Below are 25,341 nucleotides of genomic sequence, written 5' to 3'. Positions count from 1 at the left end.
TTACTAGCTTGATGGATTTCTTTATTTTTAGTGGCCTAACTACATGAAGTTATGTGTTTAAAATGTGGCTGGAATCTATAGGATAAACAGTTGCAACTCTAATAACATGGCTACAAAACTCCAGCTTAATATGTGTGATAATGAATACATTTTAGTATTGGGTGGAAGAGGATTGTATGGGAAGCAGAAAAACTGAGATCTGTCCCAGCACTGCTACAACACACCTCTTTTTACCCATCTAGGTCTGAGTTTATCATCGGTATGATGAGGAATTGAGCCATAGTTTCTGAGGCCTTGTCTAGCTCTGAAAAGCTAGGATTCTACTTTCAAATGGGTATCAGCTGCCACTTCTGGACTTTGGAAGATGGTGTGGACCATTAAAGGATCCTTTTTCAAATTTCTATGTCTCTTCTTTTTTCTTTTTTGAGATGGAGTCTGGCTCTGTTGCCCTGGCTGGAGTGCAATGGCATGATCTCGGCTCACTGCAACCTCCACCTCCCGGGCTCAAGCAATTCTCCTGCCTCAGCCTCCTGAGTAGCTGGGATTACAGGTGCCTGCCACCATGCCCAGCTAACTTTTGTATTTTTAGTAGAGACGGGGTTTCACCATGTTGGCCAGGCTGGTCTCGATCTCTTGACTTCATGATCCACCTGCCTTTCCTTCCCAAAGTGCTGGGATTACAGGCGTGAGCCACTGCGCCCGGCCTCTATGGCTCTTCTTATTTTTGGTTTCAGAAGACAGTTTAATCTTATAGCAGAAAACACTTTTTAGTGAAACAAACTGGATCTTGCCATGAAACAAGGAATAACTGATTAATTTGGCAGAATGACATTAACTTATTTAGGTTGCTTTGTTCTCGATTGTTTTATTCAGTAATTAGCTCCTAAGACCCCTGGGAGCCTGTTGCTAGTTTTGGGTGACAGAGTGATCTCCCCATCATGATCAGCTTACTTCCTGTGGCCCATTAGGGAAGCGATGACCTGGGGAGCTATTTGCCTGTCGAGTGCACACACCTGGAAACATACTGCTCTCAATTTTTCATCCACGTCGATGAGAGACGAGTGGCCTGTTAGCAAGATGTAACTATGCAATCATGCAACAAAGCTGCCTAGTAACATTTCATTTATTACAGGACTAAAAGCTCATTATTGTTTGTAAAGGATGAGTTCATCACCTCCGCAGAGTTATAGTTCATACACAGTTGATTTCCATTTATAAAGGCAGAAAGTCCTTGTTTTCTCTAAATGTCAAGCTTTGACTTAAAACTCCTGTTTTCTAGTCAGTGGAGTGTATGTGTATGAAAGAAAATGTTTAGCAATTAGATGGGAGAGAAGGGAAATAGTACTTGAAATGTAGGGTTTTTTTTTTTTTTTTTTTTTTGAGACAGGTTCTTGCTCTGTCACCTAGGCTGGAGTGTAGTGGCACAGTCACAGCTCACTGCAGTCTTACCTTCTGGGCTCAAGTGATCCTTCTGCTTCAGCCTCCTGAGTAGCTGGGACTACAGGTGTGTGTCACTACAACTGGCTAATGTTTAATTTTTTATAGAGACACAGGGTCTCACTACATTACACAGGCTGGTCTCGAACTCGTGAGTTCAAGGGGTCCACCCATCTCAGCCTCCCTAAGTGTTAGGATCACAGGCGTGAGCCACTGTGCCTGGCTATCATGCAATTCTTAAGGGTTTACTCCAGTAGCAGAAGAGATTAGAAAGGCTGGTTTTTTCCAACAGTGGGAGCTTGAATCTGGAAAGTCTTAAACTAAAATTGTTGTAATTTCATACTACTAAGGAGCACTTTGCTCATGCAATTGAAAAAAATTAAGCTCCTACCTGGATGATTCCAGGGCACTTATAAGCAAGTAGACTAATTAGAAGCCCTGATAGGCGCTAATGAAAAGGCAGGAAGTAATTCGCTCTATGATACAAACATTCCTGGAGGTTTGGAATTGTTGTATATGATTTGGCACAGGATTCCTTACTGCGAGCTTTTGCTTTCCCAGGACCAAAGTCCCTGTTCTATGTCACACATCGTGGAGGGCAGGGGACAAATGGATACAGAGCTTGGTATCCACTGATATGGCTCCCACAGACATTTGGGAGGATGAGTAAGGAAAGAGAGATGCAATATCAGTACCAGTTGTAACTGGAAAATGTCATTTACGTGGAATGAGAACTTACATGGGGCGAGCTGAGAAGCCTTTCAGTTGAAGTAAATAGAAAAATTAACACACTTTCCTTTACCTTTAGGTATTTTTAAACATGTATTTTTATGCTCAGGTCTTTCTTTTATAACTGGGTTATAACTGGGGAGAACAAAAGGATCTGGGCATGAGAGAAAGTGAAATCAAGGGAGGAAGAGGGCATGCAATGGGGGAAGGGAGGAGCAGGAACGTCCACTTTACTGAATACACAATACTGTAAAAGATGGATCCTGCCATATTCTTCCCCCAATCAACTTGGATGAAAAGCAGAAATACTACATTCTTAAACACAGTTCATTTTTAGTTTGTCATGGCAATATAATATGGAAAAAAATCAGGCCACTACTAAGCATTTTTAGAGTGCATCTTTGGCAAAAATGTGGACCTGCAACAATTCAGATGGTTTTCTTTCAATCAGGTTCAAAAATCATGGCTCTGTAAATTTCCAAAACTTTTAAAGTCTTCTCATGTCTTCTTATAATCAGGCGTTCAGAGGTACGTGTTGATTCTAATAGCTTTGGTAGAAACATGCTGAAAATAGAAATGAATATAAAATGCCTTGTCTTTAGGCTAATTTGGCATGGATTTGTAAGGCCTGAGTAAACTGGAAATGAGTACATTTCTTGATATAATACAAATGAATGTGAGACACATGGGTAGAACAGCAGATTCAGAAAAAAAGGTTAGTATTGTAGTCCCAAGTTTTGTAAAACATCAAGTAAGGCCACCAAGAGAGGAACCAACTTTCTTTTTCGGGTTTCCTGGGGTGATTTCCTATCAGCTTCGCGTTCACGAGCTGGGGATTTGTAAAGTAAGATGGCCTTTGACTTTGTTTTTGATATGATCAGCAGCGGCACTGTCTGCAATCCAGGCCCAGCATTCTCAGAGAGTGTGCAGTACGGATGCTTCTGGCTGGCAGGGAGGTTGTGGCAGTGGGCTGACTAGTGTGCTGTGCTGGGAGGGCTCACAGGGTGGAGGGGCAAGCCTCCGTGCAAAGGGAATTCCTTTCTGATCGTGCCCTCCTTTTTGGCTGGAGCTTGGCCGCAGACATTGGCTGCCATTCTCATGCCTGGGTGGGGTGGAGGCAGGTCCCGGACAACCTCAGATAATTGAGCAGCAGCTGTGACCCTCAGAACAGCGTTTCTTCTTTTTCTTGGGGTGGAAAATGGTGAGGATTGCTTCATCAAAAACCGCTTTGAGACCTTTCTGAGTCAGAGCAGAGCATTCCAAGTAGCACTGCGCTCCGATCTTAAAACGCAAAAGAGAGAAAGGCATGAGAGAGAAAAAAGAGAACAGCACGGTGGTATCAACTCGCTGCCCAGACAAGCACTCACTTCTGCCTGTCCCACAAGCAGCCTATGGGGTGGTCTGGATTATGTTTGTCTTTTTTTTTTTTTTTTTGCATTTCAATTTGTATCTGTTATCCTATCTTTTTTGTATTTTTGTATTTCTTACATTCCTTTATTAGAAATAAATGGTTGTGGATCACTTCTGGAAAGCAGTACATCCTGAAATCGATCCATAGCCATTTATTCCTAAGAATATAAAAAATATAAAGATCTAAAAAATTAGGAGACAATTCAAAACCAATGATATAATTTAAATACGTTTTGTGAAGAACAGGGGTGCATGATCTTGTTTTTCATATCCTCTCATTTGTAGGCAGAATGTGTAAATCATGTATAAGTGAAATGTATCTCCTTTGGTATGATAAAAGGCAAAGTGTCAGCTTGGTTGATAAAGCAGATAGAAAGGAAGTGAGTGATATGGTTTTATAGGTCATTCTTGATTAAAATGTACCTCTTTTAAGGTATACCTCAACAAGGTAATATCCAACTGGCATTATTATTTAGTTTTAACATTTTATTTATGTATTTGTTTATTTATTTATTTATTTATTTTTGAGGTGGAGTTTCACTCTTGTTGCCCAGGCTGGAGTGCAGTGGCACTATCTTGGCTCGCTGCAACCTCCGCCTCCTGGGTTCAAGTGATTCTCCTGCCTCAGCTTCTCGAGTAGCTGGGATTACAGGCACGTGCCACCGAGCCGGGTTAGTTTTTGTATTTTTAGTAGAGATGGGGTTTTCCCATGTCGACCAGTCTGGTCTCTAACTCCTGACCTCATGTGATCTGCCCACCTCAGCCTCCCAAAATGCTGGGATTACAGGTGTAAGCCACTGCACCCAGCTTTAACATACTTTAAAAGGCATATTTTTTAAAAAAAGTGGCCGGGCGCGGTGGCTCAAGCCTGTAATCCCAGCACTTTGGGAGGCCGAGACGGGCGAATCACGAGGTCAGGAGATCGAGACCATCCTGGCTAACACAGTGAAACCCCGTCTCTACTAAAAAATACAAAAAACTAGCCGGGCGAGGTGGCGGGCGCCTGTAGTCCCAGCTACACGGGAGGCTGAGGCAGGAGAATGGCAGGAACCCGGGAGGCGGAGCTTGCCGTGAGTTGAGATCTGGCCACTGCACTCCAGCGTGGGCAACAGAGCGAGACTCCGTCTCAAAAAAAAAAAAATAAATAAAAATAAAAATAAAAAAAATAAAAAAAAGTTAAAAAAAAACCCCACTAAAACATGTAACAATAATAATAAAACATGTAACAATAATCATAAAAGACATTTAATGCCAGAGACATCCTCCTTGTCAGTGTACGGTCTATATAAATGATAAGGTATTTCTGCATAGGGCTTCATTTTAAATATTCTGACGATTTCATACTATGGTGTGTTTGATAATCACAAACCCCTCATGAGAAATATAGAAATATAGAAATTCAGGCCAGATTCTCATTTAAAAATCACAGACCAGTGCAGACTGTATTTAGCAGTCAGCTTCTTGTGAAGACCTGCGATTTTAATTGTTCGTAAGCTCAGGAAGAGTCAATAATGTGATGCTGGCCTTTTACTATTAAGGACATCTAGAGAAATGGCTTTAGTTTTTGATTCACATTTTAAGAATCACTTTGTAAAATTAAAGCAGATTCGGAAGAGGTTGGCTAAATGGTGAGTTCCTGGAAACCACAACAGACAAGTGACTAAAACAAGGTAGCAAAATCATAGGCCTGTTATGCCCAATAGCTTATGTAAATGATAAAGTGGGGCTGGTGCAAGACAGTATAGAGAGGTGGGGACTATGCTGGGCGGTAAAGCACATGCCCCTCTAGAGTGTGCCATTTTATCAGCTTCCAAGTGGTGATGTTGGTTTACTGTTGCCCATTTTTGTATTTTTCAAGAGGAGTTGGAAATTTGGATTTTTAAATTTAGTATTTACCAATTTATGAAATATTTACCATGGGCCAAGCAAGACACTGATGTGGGATATATGTGGCAGCAGCCAGCCAGTTTGCAATATGTGGACTAAATGAACTTGTGGTTTAGCTTAGAAGAGAGCGGGAATAACCCCAGAGAGGTAAAATGAATTGCTTATGGGCATTCAACTAGAAAGTGAAAGAAATAAATAGACCTAGAATCTGGGTCTCTTGATACATGTTCTTTTCCTTGCTCTGTGACAGTAACTGTGACCCCTATCACTCAGCTCTGTAAGAAGCCCGTCAAGTTGACAGTTAATGAAATGAAATTGCCCACTTATTTCAAAGGCCACAAATATGAAAACTAAGCATCAAATCAAGTGGTTTTGGTTGGGCCCAGAGACTATTTCCTAACTTCTCCGACAGAGATGATGCACTTTAAATTTTTTTCCTGACAAGAATGGTTACTGTATAAGCCAAAGGAAAATACCAAAAGAAAAAGATGTTGAATGTTGAAAATCTGTTTTATGGCTTTCATTTTAACCGTGGTTTGGTTTTAATAACTTTTTGAAATAATTAAAAACAGTTAGATACAAGAGAGGAATAAAGGGCAGAGAAAATTTTCCTAATAACATGATGAAATGCCTTCTGTTGCATTTTGGGATTGTGTTCAAAGCTTGATTCAAACACATGTGAAAAGCACATTAATCTAACTGCAACGGTGTTGCCAACTGAATGACTGAATGACTTGACTGTAATGTGGTGGCGCTTGTCTGGAAAAACACCTAGAAACTGCTGTGACACCTTTCTATCTGGAACGCCTCTCCACTAAGGATCCCAAGCTTAGGATTGATTCTGCCTGGAATTCCAGGACAGCTGGGCTGAGCTCACTCACACCTGGAGTCCTGCAGGAGGGGCAGGGCACCCCCGCCTCCTCTTGCCCCCAGAGTGCGGCTGACAGCATGTCAGGCTTTGCCTTTCGATGCAGTGGGAGGAGCCCACACTTGTCTCTTCCAATTCAGACATTTCTGAAGATAATGAAATAGCAGATAAAGGCATTATTGTGTAACCGGGTTAATATAACATTATGTTGTACTGATAGAAAAAGTAGTCATCAGATGATGGGTGTGATTTGGGAAACACGTGTGAGAAACAACCCAGTTTTGAGGTAGGTATTGTTACCATGTGTCAAGTGCTCTGAGGGTTGGAGAAGAATTCATTCTGGTTCAAGGAAAAAGCACAGCCAGACTGCTAAAAAAATTATGTGTGTCCTCAAAGATGTGAAATGAAAAATTGTCTCAAGGAAATGTGGCCCTTCTTACAGCAGCAACTTCATCTGCCCCTTGGAGCAAAATGACCAACACAGTCAAGCATTTAGAAGCCATCTGGGAGGGTTCAGGATTCGAGGCTCCTTGTTTAGATACACGTGCAAGCAATCTGGAGTGTGTTCTACCCAAATGACTTATTTTCAAGGAAAAAGTAGAGATTGGGGGTGTAAACTGAAAAAACACTTTTCTGATTGCTTTATAATAGCTAAAACCTATTATCTTAAAAGCAGGGACATTTATCAACGATGTACAGAAGATACAAGAGTCTGACAAGAAATAAAAAAGAAAACATAGTGACTAATCAAGTAAAACAAAACCTAGTACTTCTTCCATGTTGTTCTAGTTGGGGCAGGACAAGTTATAGAATAAGATAGAAAGTAACTGGAAGGGATAAAGGCAAAGAGATCTTCCCAGCTGTAGACATATCTGAGAGGGCTCATGGATTTAACAACAGCTATAATTTGCTGAGCTGGACCTTGTGGTACATGAGCTAATTTCACTGTCACAAGAACTGTACAAGGAAAAGTCTGTCACCATCCTTTTTCACAGCTCAGGAAACTGATGCCCAGAGAGGGTAAGTAACCTCCCTTATGGCCACACAACTAAGAAAATGGCAGAGATTCGAATTTGTCTGCCTCCTGAGCCAAAGTCTTAACTACTCTTTTGGGCTGTCTCTAGCAAATGTAAAGAAATTGTAGCTGAAAGAGCAAAATTAATGAATAAATGGGCAAAGCTGTTATGGATACAGCAAGGGTGACGAGAGAAGGGAAGAAAAAGGAAGGCATTTCCTGTAAATGGAGAGAAAAGAAGAGACGTTAGTGGAACAAACAGAGTAAGCTCCTGTCTAAATAAATGGCTAGTAGCAGAGTAGTTCTTTATTCCTCATTTGAGAATTAGCAAAGGCACACAGAGAAGGCAAATAGGGAGCCGAGAAAACGAAAAAGAACCAAACAGGTTATAAGAGAAACGCCGCCATCTCAACAAGTTAGCATTATGATCAAATTGGTGAAAGAGGAAAAACATTTCTAGGCTGGATGGATTGGCTGCTGATCTTTGAAGACTATAATGCAGAGATGCCAATTCAAGGGTGGATAATGTAAAGTGTGTTACTTGAGTATAGGATAATATGGAAGTGGTGGGGGTTGTGGCAGACTGAAGGGTACATGTTTAATCTAAAAGAATGTTTAACAGTTTCCGTTGATGAGGAAATGCTGGCCTAGAGTTGCTCGACCTTCTGAATTTCTTTTAGAAGCTAGAAATGTGTTTCCAAACTGTTAAATGTTGGCCACTAAATTGCATTAAAAATATCTGTTTGGACTGATCAAAACATTTGTGGGTGAACTTTGCTCCCTATGTTTTAAAGGATGCCTTTGCATGTCCTGGTCTCCCTGTCTGGAATTTTGTGCTCTCCCCAGACCCCTCTGCCCACCTGAAAAACTTTTCCTCATCCTTCAAACCTGGGTGAGATGTTAACTGGTTAAAGAAATCTCTGAAAGCTCCTTCCATGAATGTATTAGTCTCTCTCTCTTCTGTGCTACCTGGTACATTGCCCAGCTGTTTGTTACTATGTTTATCCAGGTGGCATGCTTTTGTTTGCCTGTCTCCCTCCTCTTCTGGCCTTCGTAACCCAGACACCAGCAGTGAAATGACTTTCTTTTTATTTATTTATTTATTATTTATTTTGAGACAGAGTCTTGCTATGTTGCCAGGCTGGAGTGCAGTGGCACCATCTCGGCTCACTGCAACCTCCGCCTGCCAGGTTCAAGTGATTCTCCCGCCTCAGCCTCCCGAGTAGCTGGGATTACAGGCAAGTGCCACCATGCCCAGCTAGTTTTTGTATTTTTAGTAGAGACGGAGTTTCACCATGTTGGGTAGGATGGTCTCGATCTCCTGACCTCATGATCCACCCGCCTTAGCCTCTCAAAGTGCTGGGATTACAGGCGTGAGCCACCGTGTCCAACTGGTGAAGTGACTTTCAATGACCGGGGAGAAAGGGAAAATGGCCAGCACAAGGCAGGTGGCAGTGACTCTTCCAGTCAGGAAGAGGGCATTAAAGACTCCAGTTGATTAACGTGACTGAACATTGATGACAGATGTTTGCAGCAATTTTGCTGCTTTAAATCCCATCCGTGCATGTTAAAAGCCCAGTGGGAAACTTAGCAGGTGCTAAATTAAAGAGTGACAACAACAAAAGGCACAGGGTGAAGAAGGTGGCAGGAGAGGGCAAAGAGAACCCAGAGATTAAAAAAGAAAAAATGGCAGATTCCTGTGTCAAAAAACACCTTAGGAAGTCTGAACTTAGAAGATCATGTTTAGACTGTATTAGATGGAACTGGGAAAGAGAACGCACAAAGAACTACAGTCTTAGAGCTAAAAAGTGTAGCATCCAGCATAGCACCTGGCACATATCAGGTGCTCTTAATCAATTGTTGTTTAATAATTCTAGCAGCGATAGGGACAGTTACAAATTTGTAAAAGACTGGGAAAAGTAGGCTGAGGATTAAAAACTACAGTAATAAGAGGGAGGATAAAAAAAGTCAAAGAATAATGAATATTTATGATACATTAGTGCAAAATATGTAAATGTGGTTGACTTTGGAGTACAAAGAATTGTAAATATGTATGATATAAAAAATGTCCTTTAAAAATAAAACACCCTTTGAGACCAAAAAGAGATGTTAGATGGAAAATGCTTTGGAAATTGAAAAGTTTTAACAGAAAGAATCAGATATGAAAAATCTGAACTTGCAAAGCCTTTAAGTTGTGGGGGAGCTGTGCACATGAAAATAAGGGACTCCAGCATATAAAAAAGAAGCCCCAAACCTAAAGGTTTCTTTTCAGATTATATAGGAGGGAGGCAGAAGAGCGGGTGGTTAAAGCACAGTTTTCTATCCTCACTCTGTCACTTGCTAGGTGGGCGATGTTAACCTCTCTGAGTCTCAGTTTCCTGCAGGAAAGTGGAGATAATAATACACACGCCTCACGGGGTTGCTGTGAGGATTAATTAAGACAAAGGCTGTAAGGCGCCTGGCACCAAGCCCAGCACATTATAAACACTCCATACATGCTAGCTGTGATTATAAACTACTTGACAGAAAAGTCAGAGAGTACAGAAACTTAAAGCATCCCTGTAATTACATGAATTGTGATAAAACAAGTTAAAATCTTGCTAGGTTTTCCTCTAAATTGGATTTTGTAAGCTAAACATGGTTCCCTCTGTATCGGAGAGCAGTTGCTAGGAGAAACTAGCAAAAGGCAATATAAATGGTGAATTCAGCCATTGTTCCGAAAATAAGGATGAAATGAGATGGGAGGCTTTGGAACGACTTCTTTTCAGAGGGTGAAAAAAACAACTTCCCCAGCGAGAAGTGAGGCTAGGAAAGCTGATGGCATGAAGGAACACAGAGAGCGAGTTCCTGCAAGAAGCTGGTGCCGGCCAATGGGGACCTCCTGACTGTGAAAAATGTGTAGAAAGGAACCACATACAATTATTTATGGAGCTACCTATTTAGGTATCGTTTTTGTTTTGTTTTGTTTTTCTTTTTTTTTTTTTTTTGAGACGGAGTCTCTCTCTGTCGCCCAGGCTGGAGTGCAGTGGCACGATCTCGGCTCTCTGCAAGTTCTGCCTCCCGGATTCACGCCACTCTCCTGCCTCAGCCTCCCAGCTATTTAGGTATCTTAATGAGAGCATTTGAGGTTAAATGTGTTTGAGGAGAAGGCAGAAGAACCTACAGGCATAAACCCATTTCACCCGAGGAAAGATACACAGTTGGAGGTCATTTACACAGTGGTCAGGTGCACGGGTGGTGATGTCCACAGAGCTGGATTGGAAGTTTTTGACTTCGTTATTAGCTACGTGCTTGTCTTCTAACACTGTTTCCTCATCTGTAAGCTGAGACCAACACTATCTGCTTAAGAGGGTCATCATGAGGCTGAAGTGAGAGAGATTATCAAGTACTTGGGATCCTAAGAACTCCGTGAATGGCTGGCGCTAGTTAGTACTGACATTATTGTGCATAGAAGTAGGAAGGTGTTTGTGAGATGTTCTCATGCAGAGTACTTGTAAAAACATGATTGTATTTAATTCATTTCTAGCTGAGTGTATCATGCTTAGTTTTAGTGCCTACAAGCAAGTTTTAATAAGATAAATGCATAGTTTTGTAAATGAAGAATTTGTGGTTAATATTCTTGACTGGCTTGAAGAGGGTGACTTCTAACTCTGCCTGGGGTATGGATTTTACTAGGTCAGTCACTTAGAAAATAAGATTGAAAATTTTCAAACCTCTGACCTGGGTCAATAGATTTATGACTTGATGAGGAATCCAATTTAAAGTTCTGGAGGTGTGATTTATTGGCCTCCTCTTGCATAAAGTACTTCCATCCTCTCGTATGTTTTTCAGTGGCTGCTTTGCTTTCATCTTGGGGTAATGGGGGAGGCAAAGACTTGGTGTCTGGCAAATACTTTCTAAAGCATTTTCCTAACTCTTCATGTTAAGCTCTCAAGAAGGAAGAAAGGTCCATGAAAACAGTTTCAGCTCTGAGCAAGTTGCTATTATCTGCCAAACAGCCACTTAGATCCCCAACTCACTTTTTGGTATATGTTATCCTTCCAGATGCTGTTTGTGACACAATCCAGGCTCTCTAAGTGGCTATTCATTATATAGTGAGAAATACTGGACAAATATAACCCTGCCAGATGCTAACCCAAGTCTCTCCCAAGAAAATCACAAAATGCCTCTTATGGGGTTATTTAAATGAGTTACATCCATAATAAGCAGTGAGATTTACAAATATATATCTAACGACTCCCTTTATTCATACTAAATATGGCAAGTAGATGTTCTAGAGGTTGCTAAATCAAATGATAAGTGCTTCAGCTGTTTAAATTCACCAAATTGCTTTCTGAATGAAAAACAGACAATGCTGGCTGACAAGAAGGCTAACCAAATGGCTCCTTCCAGCCTGACTAGAACAGAGGGGGAGAATAGAAAGCTTAGAGAAGATTCTAAACACATTGCACTTTAAAGCAAAACCCAATGTTGCACACCCATCCCAAAGCATACAACACACTCTTCTCTCAGCATACATTTAAAATGAAATTCAAATCTGACTGTACCGCTTTTGCAAGCTTCACACCATGCTCGTAAGTGAGAGGTTTCTCTTTCATATACAGCAAACGGGCCAAGGTTTTTGGGTCATCACGGAGATCAATCTGGCAAGAAAACACACGTGATAAACTTATTTATTTTCTCAGGCCTTGCCAGATATTTTAAACTGTGACATCATAGAGTCTTTTTCCCTGTTAACATCTTTGAAGTTGCTAAATTTTCTTTAAGGAAGCAGATTCACATGCCCATGTTATGTCTAAAAAAGTAAAGCAATTTCTTTGTAAATGTACACAACAGACTTTCCTTATGTTTTCCCCTTCAAACAGTTACCCTGCGAGCTGAAGACTTACTCGGATGATTCTGTTGCTATCTTAGATGTTTTCTCAAAATTGTCTATTTATTTCTAGATTCTGCTTACAGGGCATGCAAGATAACCAGTCTCAGGACCTTACAGTGAGGCCTTATTTGATCCCAAAGTGTATTACTCATTATTTACTAGTTCATTTCCTGGCTTTGAACACATCTTTTTTTTTTTCTTTTCCAAATAAAATCTTCATCCTCAAAGGAGGTGTGAAGATTTGCTACCTGTGAGGATATTCTAACAAATGTTCTGCAAGCTCTGGAAGGCAAGTCCCTAAGAGAAATTTTCAAACGGTTTGCTCAAGATAAGCATTAATCTTTTCAAAGGTAGGACTTTGAAGATAGCATTTATATATCTGGATTAGATTTGATAATTTAATTAAATATTTTGGTTGCTTTAAAGCCTCACTGTGTATGTGAACCCACGTGTTCATGAATGGGTGTGAATGTGGGAACACAAGGGCTTGTGTCTTAAAGACCAATATATTAGGGTCCCTTTTATAAGCACATTACTCAGCTCTACTAACTGTGTGTGTGTGTGTGTGTGTGTGAGAGAGAGAGAGAGAGAGAGAGAGAGAGAGAATTGCTCAATTTTGTGCCTGTCTCTAATAAAATCAGCTTGAATCACAGAAAGGTGATCGAATATTCTGTCACATATTTGGCAGCAGGGATTCAGGTTCCATCAATATGGACAAACATTATTATCTGGAATTCAAGGCAAAAGACTTCATTTAAACAAACAGTTATCTTTTGGAGCAGAAGCGTTAACTATGATTACTCGGACTTATGGAGATGTGTATTCCTCTACTTTCTCTAAGTAAATACATATACTGTGTACCTGTCCATATCTTCTTTAGGAAATACTTTTCTTTATGTTAAAAAATTCTCTTGTTCAAAACGAACATAAATGAATAATAGAAAGAAATAGCATATGAAACAGATAACAATGAAGCCCTTCAGTATTAGTACATTCCTATGTCTTTGGGATAGTAATTTGGACTTTAAAATGCCAAAGAACAAAATCCATTTAAAACTATAAACGGTAACAATCCTTAATACATTTAATGTGATTGGCTTACTACTAGAAACTCAAACTATGGAAATGTATTAGCTTTCGGAACACTGTAAAGGCTTTCACAATCGTAGGTTTGTTTATCTGGTATATGTGTTTTGACTTCTTCTCTAAGATCTGGAAGACCAAGAGGTTTAAAAGGAATAGACAATGGTGAATTTTTATCTTCCTTCTCCAGAAGTGTAATTAAAGAATTCCTGTCATAGAATGCCTATTCTGATTGCTGTGGTCACCGTGACACTCCCACCTATTTTGTGATTTTAAAACAACTGTGGATTTCAGATATAAAAAATACTAGATAATGTGTTCAATTGACACCCTCACCTCATTGCTCTGATTCAAGCCTGGCAAAGGGTGTCTGTTTTTAAAACTACTTTGTTATTAAAAAAAAATCAGAGAGATTAATTTTTGAAGGCCATATCAAAACTTTCTGCTCCATATTAAAGAGCTCTATTATCTTTTCCACTATGGGCTAAATCATCATGCACACCTTAAGAACTTCTGTTCATAGGATTGACATGTCTGAGACACTGTTCCATAGTGTTTGGCAGAATAGGATGTTCATGAGGTACCGAAAAGGTCTTCCCATTTTTGCAGCTCCCCCCCACCCTGCCATCACCCGCATTTTAACCTGGGTCCCTATGAGGACATAAGGCACGTGAGGCATGCAGTCCTTGAGCTCGGGGACCCATTCCTCCTGGACGTTGTGGTAAGAGGCAGGGTTTACGACAGAGAAGCAGATCAAAAACACATCCGTGTTGGGGTAGGAGAGTGGCCTCAGCTGGTTGTAGTCCTCCTGTGGGAAGAACAGACAAGGGTTTTTACAGCCCCTGTAAGGTATGTCCCATGTGGTTCCAAGGTCAGATTGCAGGTAAGAGTCCACTACAGTGCACTGGGATCCCGTTTCTTCCTCAACCGTAGAATCTGGTAGTTCTTTCTCTACTAGAACTAAAGGAGCCATCAGTCAGAAAAATACCTTTTTGTTATATACAGAGATTATGTATTGCCCCCTCTTAAGATGAACTTAAAAAATATTTTTAGCATTTTATTGAGATGTATACCATAAGTTCACCCATTTATTTATTTATTTTTAAATTGTATACATTTAAGGTGTACAACATGGTGTTTGATATACATATATATGCTATAGTGAAACAAATTAACATATTCATCTCCTTACAGCTTACCTTTAAAAAGATATTTTATGGCAAGAGGAACAGAAACCTACTCTTCTAGCATATTTCCAGTATGCAATATAGTATCATTAGCTATCCTTATCATGTTGTACGTTACAGCTGTAGACTTACTCACCCTAGCTAACTGCAGCTTTGTACCCTTGATCAAAACCTCCCCTTTACCTGTCCTTACTTGCCTCTGGTAACAATAATTCTACTCTCTGTTTCTATGTATTCAAAGGTTCACCTGACCAGGCACGGTGGCTCATGCTTGTAATCCCAGCACTTTGGAGGCCAAGGCAGGAGGATCACTTGATTCCTTGAGCTTGAGACCAGCCTGGGCAATATAGTGAGACCCTATCTCTACAAAAAAATACTAAAATTAGCTGGGCATGGTGGCACATGCCTGTAGTCCCAGCTACTCAGGAGGCTGAAATGGGAGGATGGCTTGAGCCTGGGAGTTTGAAGCTGCAGTGAGCCATGATCATGCCACTGTACTCCAGCCTGGGCAACACAGCAAGATTCTGTCTCAAAAAACAAACAAAATAAAAAAAAACCAAAGTTCACCCGTTTAAAGTGTAACATTCAGTAAAGATTATTGCAATTCTTCCATCATGTTGGAATTGTGTTGTATTGAATATACTATATTTAAATTAGTGAGCTATTTGCCAGGGCAACAGGAATCCTCTCCTCACACAATTAAAAAAAATTGTATCCAAATTTAATTTAGAATAAATGAACTAACATGCAAAACAAGAGTTATTGCCAAATTTGACACCACAATATTTGAAGAAATATGTTGAGTGAGGGTTTAGAGCTAAGGATTTTGGATTTGTTTCAAAGATTACCTAAAGGCCAAATAAATAAAATGTTAGCTTAATTATTTTCTTTCTAAAGATTTTTCAGATCAGAATATGCTCTGTGGAAGAGTTTCTGGTTACATAAGATATTTATGTATTTGCTATTTTAGTGGGAGTTGATAAATACAAAGTAAAACTTTACATCATTTCAACTTTGGGAAAATGTTAGCAAGAACCTTTGACTGTATGTGAAATGTTTGAGGAAGTTCCAAGGCAAAACCTGATATTTCAATAGCAAGTTTTTTAATATTTTTATAGAATTTAGTAACACATAAGCCAACAGTAACTTTGTGTGTGAATGTGCATACACATACCATATTTATATATACATCACATATAACATGACATTTGTCCATACATGCCATAATTGGTATGTGTATACACACGCTATATGCTGTGTGTACACTATATATGTGTGTATACTATATGTGCAACTAAACTTATATGTTCACACCTATCAAATATATGTATTCATAGAGATGAGTTAATAAATAATTAACTCATTTATTAGGGCCATGACTACTCTTCATGAAACATTTCAGAAACTCACGAAACATGTATGTGCTCATTGCAAAAATGCAAACATTATAGAAGTACACAGAGTAGAAGTGAAAGCTTGTTTTCATCCCTGGTATGATCTCTAATAGTTTTTCCTCTCCCCAGAGAGGGCTACTGCTTAAACATTGTCCTTCCAAACATTTTATTTTACTTTATTTTATTTTTTGAGATAGGGTCTCTATTGCCCAGGCTGGAGTGCAGTGGCGTGATCATGGCTCACTGTAGCTTCAGATTCCCGGGCTCAAGCGATCCTCCCACTTCAGCCTCCCAAGTAGCTTGGACTACAGGCACATGCCACCACACCCAGCCAATTTTTAATTTTTTTTGTAGAGATGGGGTCTCACTGTGTTGGCCAGGCTGGTCTTGAACTCCTGGGCTCAAGCAATCCTCCTGCCTTGGCCCCCACAAAGTGCTAGGATGATAGGCGTGAGTCACCACACCTGGCCCATTTTATATTTATGTATGTATACAACATACACATGTTTAGTTTAAAAACAAATTGATTAAATAGTTCATATTGTTGTGCCACTTGTGTTTTCTAAAATGTAATGTATCTTGGATATATTTTTAATATCAACCTTTCCATTGACTCTAATAATATATTTATTAGATAACAGGTTGATGGGTGCGGCAAACCATGTGTATACCTATGTAACAAACCTGCACGTTCTGCACATGTATCCCAGAAGTTAAAGTATAATAAAAAAATTTAAAAAGACCAGATAAAGAAGTACACGTGTGTGCACACGTACATACACATGAGACTGAAAGGAAGTACCTTAGAATATTAAGTATGGTCCACTCTGGTTGGTGGGCATGCATTGATCTATTGTTTAGCTACTCAGAGTACGCAGAACACGGGATTCAGTATATGTGGCCACTACTGCTACTACTATTAAAACTTAAGCAAAGGTTTTAGGTACCTAATGCAAAATGAAAAGCAAGATGGCAAGGATGCTGAAAAGTAAAATCCTAAAAAATAAACCCAGAACAACAACAAAAAAACCCCACTATTGTGGCTAATTTACCACATTTCTAGTCAAGCAAATAATTGGGAGTTTGGTGCACAGCTGAATAAACACTGGTCATACTGGGAAGTCGGGCCAGGTCTACAGGGTTGCGTCTCAGCCAAGTTGTGCCTATGTCGTGTGTGTGTGTGTGTAGCTGGGGAGGCAGTGGAGAAAGGGATAGCTAATTTCTTGGCACTACCCTTCCTCTTTACACAACTAGCTCTGAAAAACAAACCTCCTCTCCCGTCGTCTCCCCACTTCTCTCTTTTCTCTCTGGAATGATCCCTTAAAGAGCAGCTGTATGGCCCATGAGCCAAGAAGTCTCCTTCCCAGGCTATAATCTACAGCTGTTCACCACACCACCTGCCCTCTGCCACTGCATGCTCCCATCTGGATTGTCATAAATGGAGTAGGAACCGTGTTGATTATTTTTCTCATCCCTACATGTACTCTTTTCACAGCAAATATTCAATAAATCCTATTACGAACTGGAAGAAATGACGTCTATAGTGACCTGCAAATGAACACACGGCATTTCTGCGGACCATTTACTGCAGTGACTTTCATTGGAATCACTTGGGGAGCCTTTAAACCATCCTGATGCTCTGCTAATCAACTCCCGGCCCCACCTCCTTTTCTACTCAGGAACCAGCTAAATTAGAATCTCTGGAGAGCGGGCCTGCGTATCTGGGAGTTCTGACTTAATTGGTTTGGGGTGGGCCTGGAGTTGAGAACATGGCTGTACTTCACTATCATCTCCACCATTAACGGAGGATGCACCCGAGGGCTTGTTACTAAAGGTCAGACATTGTTTCAGACTCTTACATATGTTCTTATTGCATCCTCCTGATAGAACTGGAAGGATGGTACCATCAACATTCACATTTCATAGAAGAGGAAGTTAAGGTATAGAGAAGTTTCATGACGGGCCAATGTTATAGAGTTCATAAATACCAGGATGGGGTATTTAGCCCCAATCTAGCTCTGGTTCTCAATTGTAACCACACTGTTTTCTGCAGCTCAGAATTTTAAGTGACAGATTAAGCATTTTCTTAACTCATATGTTACCCAGCAATCAAAACGTTTGACCACAGGATGTATCATCTATTTGATGGCCTGCATCTGCTTCAGATTACCACTGGATGGCAGCAACACTGTATATTTAAAACCTCAAAGCCAAAAACCAAAGCAAAACGCCATGAGGAGAAATGTCACAACTAGATTAGGTAGGAACAAATAACTGTTGTGCATAGTCGGAAAGGAGTATGTTTGTCTGATTTTTTAACCCAGTGGCTATCAAAGGATTTCTATTTACATTATGGAAAAGTTGGAAGACCACGGGTTGCTGGGTTGACTCCAGGTGGGGCAGGTGAGAGAAATCTGTTTCTGATCATTTACCCTCCTGGCCCTCCAGCTGAGTCGTTTCTGATAGCGTCAGTCACTGGGCTCACTGTGCTCTGTATTCTGGATCTCTTCTGTGGAAACCTTAGTCCTGCTGTATCATGCCATTTAAAAAATTTCGTGCCTACTGAATGCATAGCACTGTTAAGGATGCTGTATGAACTATGTAAGGGGAGTAAGAATTGGCAATTCAATTGGGGAAAGAAAATGAAAATACATGAAATAAGTCGATTTATGTGGAAATAAGACAGGTTAAGGTTCTCTTACTCTGCTGGCTAATCTTAAAATGGAATGATGTAAAATATTTATCTGAGTGAATTGGGAAAATACCATTCAAAAAGGCCTTAAAGATTAGCTAATACAGTGGTTTCCAAACTATGCTGTTCAGTCCAGCAGCATTGGCGTCACCTGGGAGCTTGTTAGAACTACACATTCCCAGGTGCCACGCAGCCCGCCGAGGCTGGGGCGCTGGGGGAGAGGCTGCACCGTCAGTGCTAGAACAAACCCTCCAGGTGATTCTGATGCAGCTCAAGTTTCAGAACCACAGGTTCCTGTTCTTCCCTCTCCCCTGAGCCAGTTTTATGGTTTAAGAAACAAAGGTCTAGACAGATGGAGTAATGTAACCAGAACAACAGGGCAAAAATAGTTTTAAAGAAGGCTCAGCCGAGCCTGTAATCCCAGCACTTTGGGAGGCCGAGGCGGGTGGATCACGAGGTCAGGAGATCGACACCATTCTGGCGAACACTGTGAAACCCCATGTCTACTAAAAATACAAAAAAATTAGCCGGGCGTGGTGGCGGGCACCTGTAGTCCCAGCTACTCGGGAGGCTGAGGCAGGAGAATGGCGTGAACATGGGAGGCGAAGCTTGCAGTGAGCGGAGATTGCGCCACTGCACTCCAGCCTGGGCGACAGAGCAAGACTCTGTCTCAAAAAAAAAAAAAAAAGGCTCACACCTGGGCTATTGGGGGCTAACCCTGGGCTGCAGCTATAAAATATAGCAGGGGGGTCAGGATTAATAAAAGAAAGTGTCCCCTGGGGGCTGGGGGAGTTGAATTTGTGCCAGCTGGTGACAATGTTTTTTCACAAGGGAGCATGCTTTGGCCCTGGGTTCGATGGTAACATGTGGAGATGATGTTAGGGGCTATGAGAAGTGGATAAGTGGTTTAGTCGGTCTTTGAGGCCCTTTCTAATGTTGGAATTCAGAATGGAAGACAGGTGTTTGTTTGCTTCTTGAGGAGACACGGTTTTAATCTAAAAGAGAGGCTCAAATGGAGCTTTGGGGGTAAAGTAGACAAAGAGGCTAGGATTGGGGAGTGCAGGGAAGTATCTGGGGGCAAAGTAGGCCTTTGAGTGCTTTTAGCCCAACTTCACCCTGATGGCAAGAACATGTTCAATTTGAAGGCAGATCCGGTGCTCTGGGGTGGCTATGGGTGATTATTAAACACAAACAGTTCAGAGAAAGTGTTAGCATCAGATGTGCCAAACACCTGGGTCCTAAATATTATAGGCTGCATCATGACACAGGTAAGTGAAATCATTTTGTAGACAGCACTTCTTAGAATCCACATACATTTGCATCACCTGTGGACCTTGTTAAACTGTAATTTTGTGTTTTCTTTTTTGTTTTTGGGATTGAGTCTCGCTTTCTGCCCACACTGTAGTGCACTGATCATAAGTTCACTGGAGTTTTGAACTCCTGGGCTCAAGTGATCCTCTCTCTTCAGCCTCCCAAGTAGCTGGGACTACAGGTATGCACACGACGCCTGGGTAATTAAAAAAATTTGTAGAGATAGGGTCTCGCTATGTTGCCCAGGCTAAAGTGCAAATTCTTATTCAGTAGCAGGACTGGAATGAAGCCTAAGAATGTGCATTTCTAACAAGTTTCCAGATGATGCTAGTGCTACTGGGTCCAGGTGCCACACTTTGAGCAGCAAAGAGAGTTGCGCTGAACTCCTCCCACCCCCCATACCCACATTAAATTGGAAATAGAATTCTGCTTCCGAGTCTTGGGTTTAGTGACGTTTATCCTAGATTTTTTGGTACAAGTCTCATTTTCATATTCGCCCATAAATCAGGCTGAATTTGAAAAACATGGGCATCATGTATAGGGTGGGTACATAGCATGGTGCTTAAGAGCATGGGTGGTGGGTAGAAATTCTCCGGGTTTGTGACTATTGTGTGATCTTGGGTAAGTTCTCCATGCCTCACTTTCCTTATCTGCAGAATGAGGCTAATAGTGCTGGCCTTATGAGTTGTTATGAGAATAAAATTCGTTAATATTTGTAGGCCACTTAGAACATTGTCTTGAACATAGTAAGTACTTTAATGATCCAGTAAAAGAGTCCATCCTCCATCCCATATCAACAACAGCTGCTGGTCCTGGAAGCATTTCCCTACCCTTATTGGATGCCAGGGCTGATTCAGAAATTAACTTTTTCTGAACTGAGTAGTAATAAGACCCAAATGTTTGCAAACTCCAACCGCAACTCTCAATGTTCCTACAGCTCTCTTTTTCATAATTTGGGGAGAAGTAAGATTGTGTCCTAAGGTTACTTTTACTAAGCACCTGTTATGTGGGCAAACTTCTCCCTAATCTCCCAAATTGCCTACTCCTGAAAATCCCACATGAAGATACACGTGAGCAAGAAAGTTGGAGTTGCTCATGGAGGGAAAACATTTGTTCTGAGGTTTTCGGCAAACTTTCCATAGAGGGCTGCTGCCAGATCCTGTGCTCCAGATGGCCCCCTTGGATCAGCCAATAGCAAAGGGGAAGGCTCCACTCCTTCCAAGTGGAGCCCGGTTTGCCGTTCGTAAATCCTGGCTGTGCTTGCTTCCTTGCCTGGTTGTGTGCCTCCTCAGCCCTTGGGGGAAAGCGGGACTTCAGAAGTCAGGGTCTGGGGAAGATGTGCGACACCTAGACCTGGGCAAGTGAGGGGCTCGGTTGATGGCCTTCCTTGCTTCTCTACTTCTGTGGTCACTGGTGACGGCTGAGCTACTGCGGGCTGTGGTTTCTCAGTGACAGACACCATTCTGTGCTTGCCCACATGCAGATGGTTCCTGGTTCTGTGGGGAACCTGGTGGTTCACCCTTCCACAGAACCAGGTGCCTGGCCAGGCTGCACCTGGCTCCTGACACCAGGAGACGGTCATGCCTCCCCGGCAGTGCTGCTAACTACCATTTTCACAGGTGTTGTCTCTGAGATATGCCCATCCTGGAGTCTTCCCGAGAGGCCACAATCCGAGTAGGGCTTTGCCCACATCATCCTTCTAGGTGAGGCCGCATCCAGAGAAGGAGGCGAGACCTTGTCTTAGTACTATAGCCGGTTCTACTGTAATGACCTGCAGTGAGGTGGGAGGCCATGTGGCTGCAAGCCGTAGCCTGGGAAAGAGCCCTTTCCCAGTCTGGAGTTCCTCAGCTGGTGAATGCCCAGGGCTGGCTGCGGCACCCCCAACCCAACCAACAGCCTGCTGTCCAGTTGGTCTCTCCTGATGCATTGTAAACAAACTGGCCTGCAAGGACATCATGGGAAAGTCAGCTCTGGGACTCTTTCATAGCTGAGCCAAAGATCTGAGCTCCAGATATCCCTTTAACATTCAGTAACACACTACTAGGGACATGTCTCATACAGGATGACTTGACACAACCTAAATAGATTTGGCTTACAGGGCTGGTTGGCCTTATTTCCTCCCTAGTGCGATCTGAGGAGTTACATGCACTCACTGTGAGAAAAATTCCTCAATTCATGGCCTCATCTAATGTTTGGAATTCTACCTAACAGAGAATTAAACAGAGTTGTGATGAATCTATCTTCAAAGGGCTCCACTCCAAGTCCAAATGTTAGTTTGTTTCAGGGTTTGGGGGAGGGAGCTAATGTTTAATAGCAGCCACCACTTGTTGACAGTGTATGCAAATGACTTCATCATAAACTCTTTTTTTTTTTTTTGAGATGGGGTTTTGCTTTTGTTGCCCAGGCTGGAGTGCAATGCTGCGGTCTCGGCTCACTGCAACCTCTGCCTCCTGGGTTCAAGGGATTCTTCTGCCTCAGCCTCCCAAGTAGCTGGGATTACAGGCGCCCGCCACCATGCCTGGCTAATTTTGTATTTTTTGTAGAGACGGGGTTTCATCATGTTGGCCAGGCTGGTCTTGAACTCCTGATGTTGTGATCTATCTGCTCAGCCTCCCAAAGTGCTGGCATTACAGGCGTGAGCCACTGCACCCAGCCCATTATAAACTATCTTTAGCACATGCTTGCCTGAATTGTGGAGGGTCAGGAGTGTCTCAGGCCATGGCTCATGGGGCTGTAGCCAGGTCTGAGGCAGACAAGGTGCCTCAAAGTTGAGGGAAAGCAGGTCAAATGATTTTGTTTAGCACTGACACTGAGGGTTAAGACAATGAGTTCCTATCACTTTACCTCTCAGAACACATTTGCTTCAGTTAGTTCAAGACAAAAATGTGAAGGATTGCTCCTTGGTTTATTCATGCACAAAAATCTAATTATTCAAGCGAGATGGACTCTATAGCTGGATTCAGAGACATTTCCTTTTTGTGGTTCAGGGATTAATCAATTGGTTTTGAAATCATCTCTCTTCCATTGTAAGTAATTGGCCAAATGAGTATTTTTGAATTATACACATCCTTTAGCTATCCAGCACATTTACTAGAATAGAACTGAGAAGAGGCAGATTATTCTACCTAGGACTGGGAATGGAATTTCTGGGACACTGTTTCCAAATTAAATTTGTTACAAAGTCTTAATAGCTGAATTGTAGAATTATAGGAATACATTTCAGTAATGGTTATTTTCCATTGCATCCTCCTAACTTTCAGAACAATGCCTCAACCACCAGAAACGTTTAGAGTAGTGCTTCTCAAAATTTAATGTGCATTCTAATGATTTGGAGATCTTCTTAAAATGAGGCCGGGCGCGGTGGCTCAAGCCTGTAATCCCAGCACTTTGGGAGGCCGAGACGGGCGGATCACGAGGTCAGGAGATCGAGACCATCCTGGCTAAACACGGTGAAACCCCATCTCTACTAAAAATACAAAAACTAGCCAGGCGAGGTGGCGGGCGCCTGTAGTCCCAGCTACTCCGGAGGCTGAGGCAGGAGAATGGCGTAAACCCGGGAGGCGGAGCTTGCAGTGAGCTGAGATCCGGCTACTACACTCCAGTCCGGGCGACAGAGCGAGACTCTGCCTCAAAAAAAAAAAAAAAAAAAAAGGATTTGCAAATTCGGTAGGCTGGGGATAGGCCTTAAGATTCTGCAGTTCTAACGTGCTTCCTGGTGATGTTGATGCCACAGGTTGGTGGACCACACTTTGAGTGGCTCTCAAAGTATGGTGTAGGGACCAGCAGGAGCATTGCCAGAAAACCTGTTAGAAATGCAAACTCTTGGGCCAGATGCAGTAGCTCACATCTGTAATCCCAGCACTTTGGGAGGCTGAGATGGGCGGATCACCTGAGGTCGGGAGTTTGAGACCAGCCTGGGCAACATGGTGAAACCCCCGTCTCTAGAAAAAAAACACAAAAAAATAGCTGGGTGTGATGGCAGGTGCCTGTAATCCCAGTTACTTGGGAGGCTGAGGCAGGATAATTGCTTGAACTCAGGAGGCGGAGATTGCAGTGAGCCAAGATTGCGCCACTGCACTCCAGCCTGGGTGACGGGAATGAAACCCTGTCTCAAATAAATAAATAAATAATAATTAAAAAAAAAGAAATGCAAACTCTTGGGTCCCGCCCTAGACCTGGAGAAGCAGAAATTCTTGGAGTGGGGCCCAGTAGCTGAGTTTTGACAAGCCCTACGGTGATTATGACACATACTCCTGTTTGAGAATCCCTGTTCTAGAAAATGAATGACAGGTTATCCTGTGGTGTACCACATTCCCATTATTCAGCAATCTTCTACAGCTGAAAGGTCTCCCGTGGGTCAAGCCTCAAGTCCTTCTGCCTAGTTACTCCAGTTCTATCAGGGTTTCTTGAGATTACATGTGAAAAGTCCTCATCGTAGAATTTTTGGCCTAGAAGGAACCTTAAGATACATTCTGATTCCTTTTCCCCATGCTTTATGGTTCCTTTTGAGTCTTGTCTACCTCTGAATATAAAGCATTCAAGTGAGAGTTAGTTGAAAAAATATCTTATAATCTATTTGTTATATTTTATCAGTCTTCATCACTTTTGTGTCAGATGTTGAGGCCATTCCGTTTGCTTTGATGTGGAGTTTAAAGATATTTTTACAATGTCTTACAGCTTCAACTCTTATACTAGTGTTATTTAAATTTTTTCTTAAAAGGACAGAACAGTGGGAAAAAATAATTAAACTCCACAAGAGCTTTTAAAGAGTTTTATTGGATTTAAAATTAAACAGAAACCTGTGGAGGTTGTTCTTGGAGCAGTTAACGCACAGGAGGCAATATTTGTTGGATTGCTGCAGAGGAGGGGAGAACTGACTGGGCAGCAGGGGACAGAGAGACTTTTTTGGAAGCCAGAGGAACCAGAGAGAGGTTTCAGAGTCATGAAATAATCATTGCCATATTGAACTTTTCAAACCGGATTGTATTAGTACAATTTGACTATGGGGGAGGAGGGTATAAACTCCTCTCTCTTTCAGGCTATGAGTTCCTGTTGAATGGGGACACCCCAATGATTGTGTGATTGAATTAGAGCAGGCAACTTCAGCCTCCAAAGTGGTGTACCCTTGTTGCTGGAATGCTTTCTGTTGGGGGCATGAGCTATCCTGAGGCCCTTGTATCTTAGATCAGAGAAGCAAACTGATTTTTTCATTTGAGCACGTAGGGTGCCTCCTTTCTTAGTCGTATGGCTTGCTATTGACATGAGAGGTTGCTTCTCTCCCAGTTCCTGGCGGTAGCTTACCAAAACAGGCATCTGCCAATGAGGGGACCCTGGATGCTCTTAGAAGTTTTGAGTCTGGTGTTAGATTTTCCAGGCTCCGCACCCTAGCCTGGCCAATACCAACCTTTGATGTTCCACATACATTTATACAGTGGTCCTTACAAATTTTCAC

The 25,341-nt window shown here is 41.8% G+C and overlaps 1 protein-coding gene across 1 annotated transcript in view; it reads right to left on the bottom strand.

Annotated features, from left to right (window-relative positions):
* Positions 1 to 1,105: 1,105 nt before the first annotated feature.
* The window catches only part of RHOJ (ras homolog family member J), a 111,008-nt gene continuing 86,772 nt past the window's right edge, over positions 1,106 to 25,341 (bottom strand). Inside the window, exons 3-5 of the mRNA XM_011961961.1 lie at positions 13,949 to 14,113; positions 11,894 to 11,989; positions 1,106 to 3,447 (exon numbers count right to left, since the gene is read on the bottom strand). Of these exons, the coding sequence (XP_011817351.1) occupies positions 3,301 to 3,447; positions 11,894 to 11,989; positions 13,949 to 14,113 (408 nt within the window). The 3' untranslated portion in view covers positions 1,106 to 3,300. The remainder of the gene's footprint in view (positions 3,448 to 11,893; positions 11,990 to 13,948; positions 14,114 to 25,341) is intronic.

The sequence above is a fragment of the Colobus angolensis genome, unplaced genomic scaffold (assembly GCF_000951035.1).
Source record: "Colobus angolensis palliatus isolate OR3802 unplaced genomic scaffold, Cang.pa_1.0 Scaffold57, whole genome shotgun sequence".
Lineage (NCBI taxonomy): Eukaryota > Metazoa > Chordata > Mammalia > Primates > Cercopithecidae > Colobus > Colobus angolensis.
This window is presented reverse-complemented; position numbering and strand designations above follow the sequence as displayed.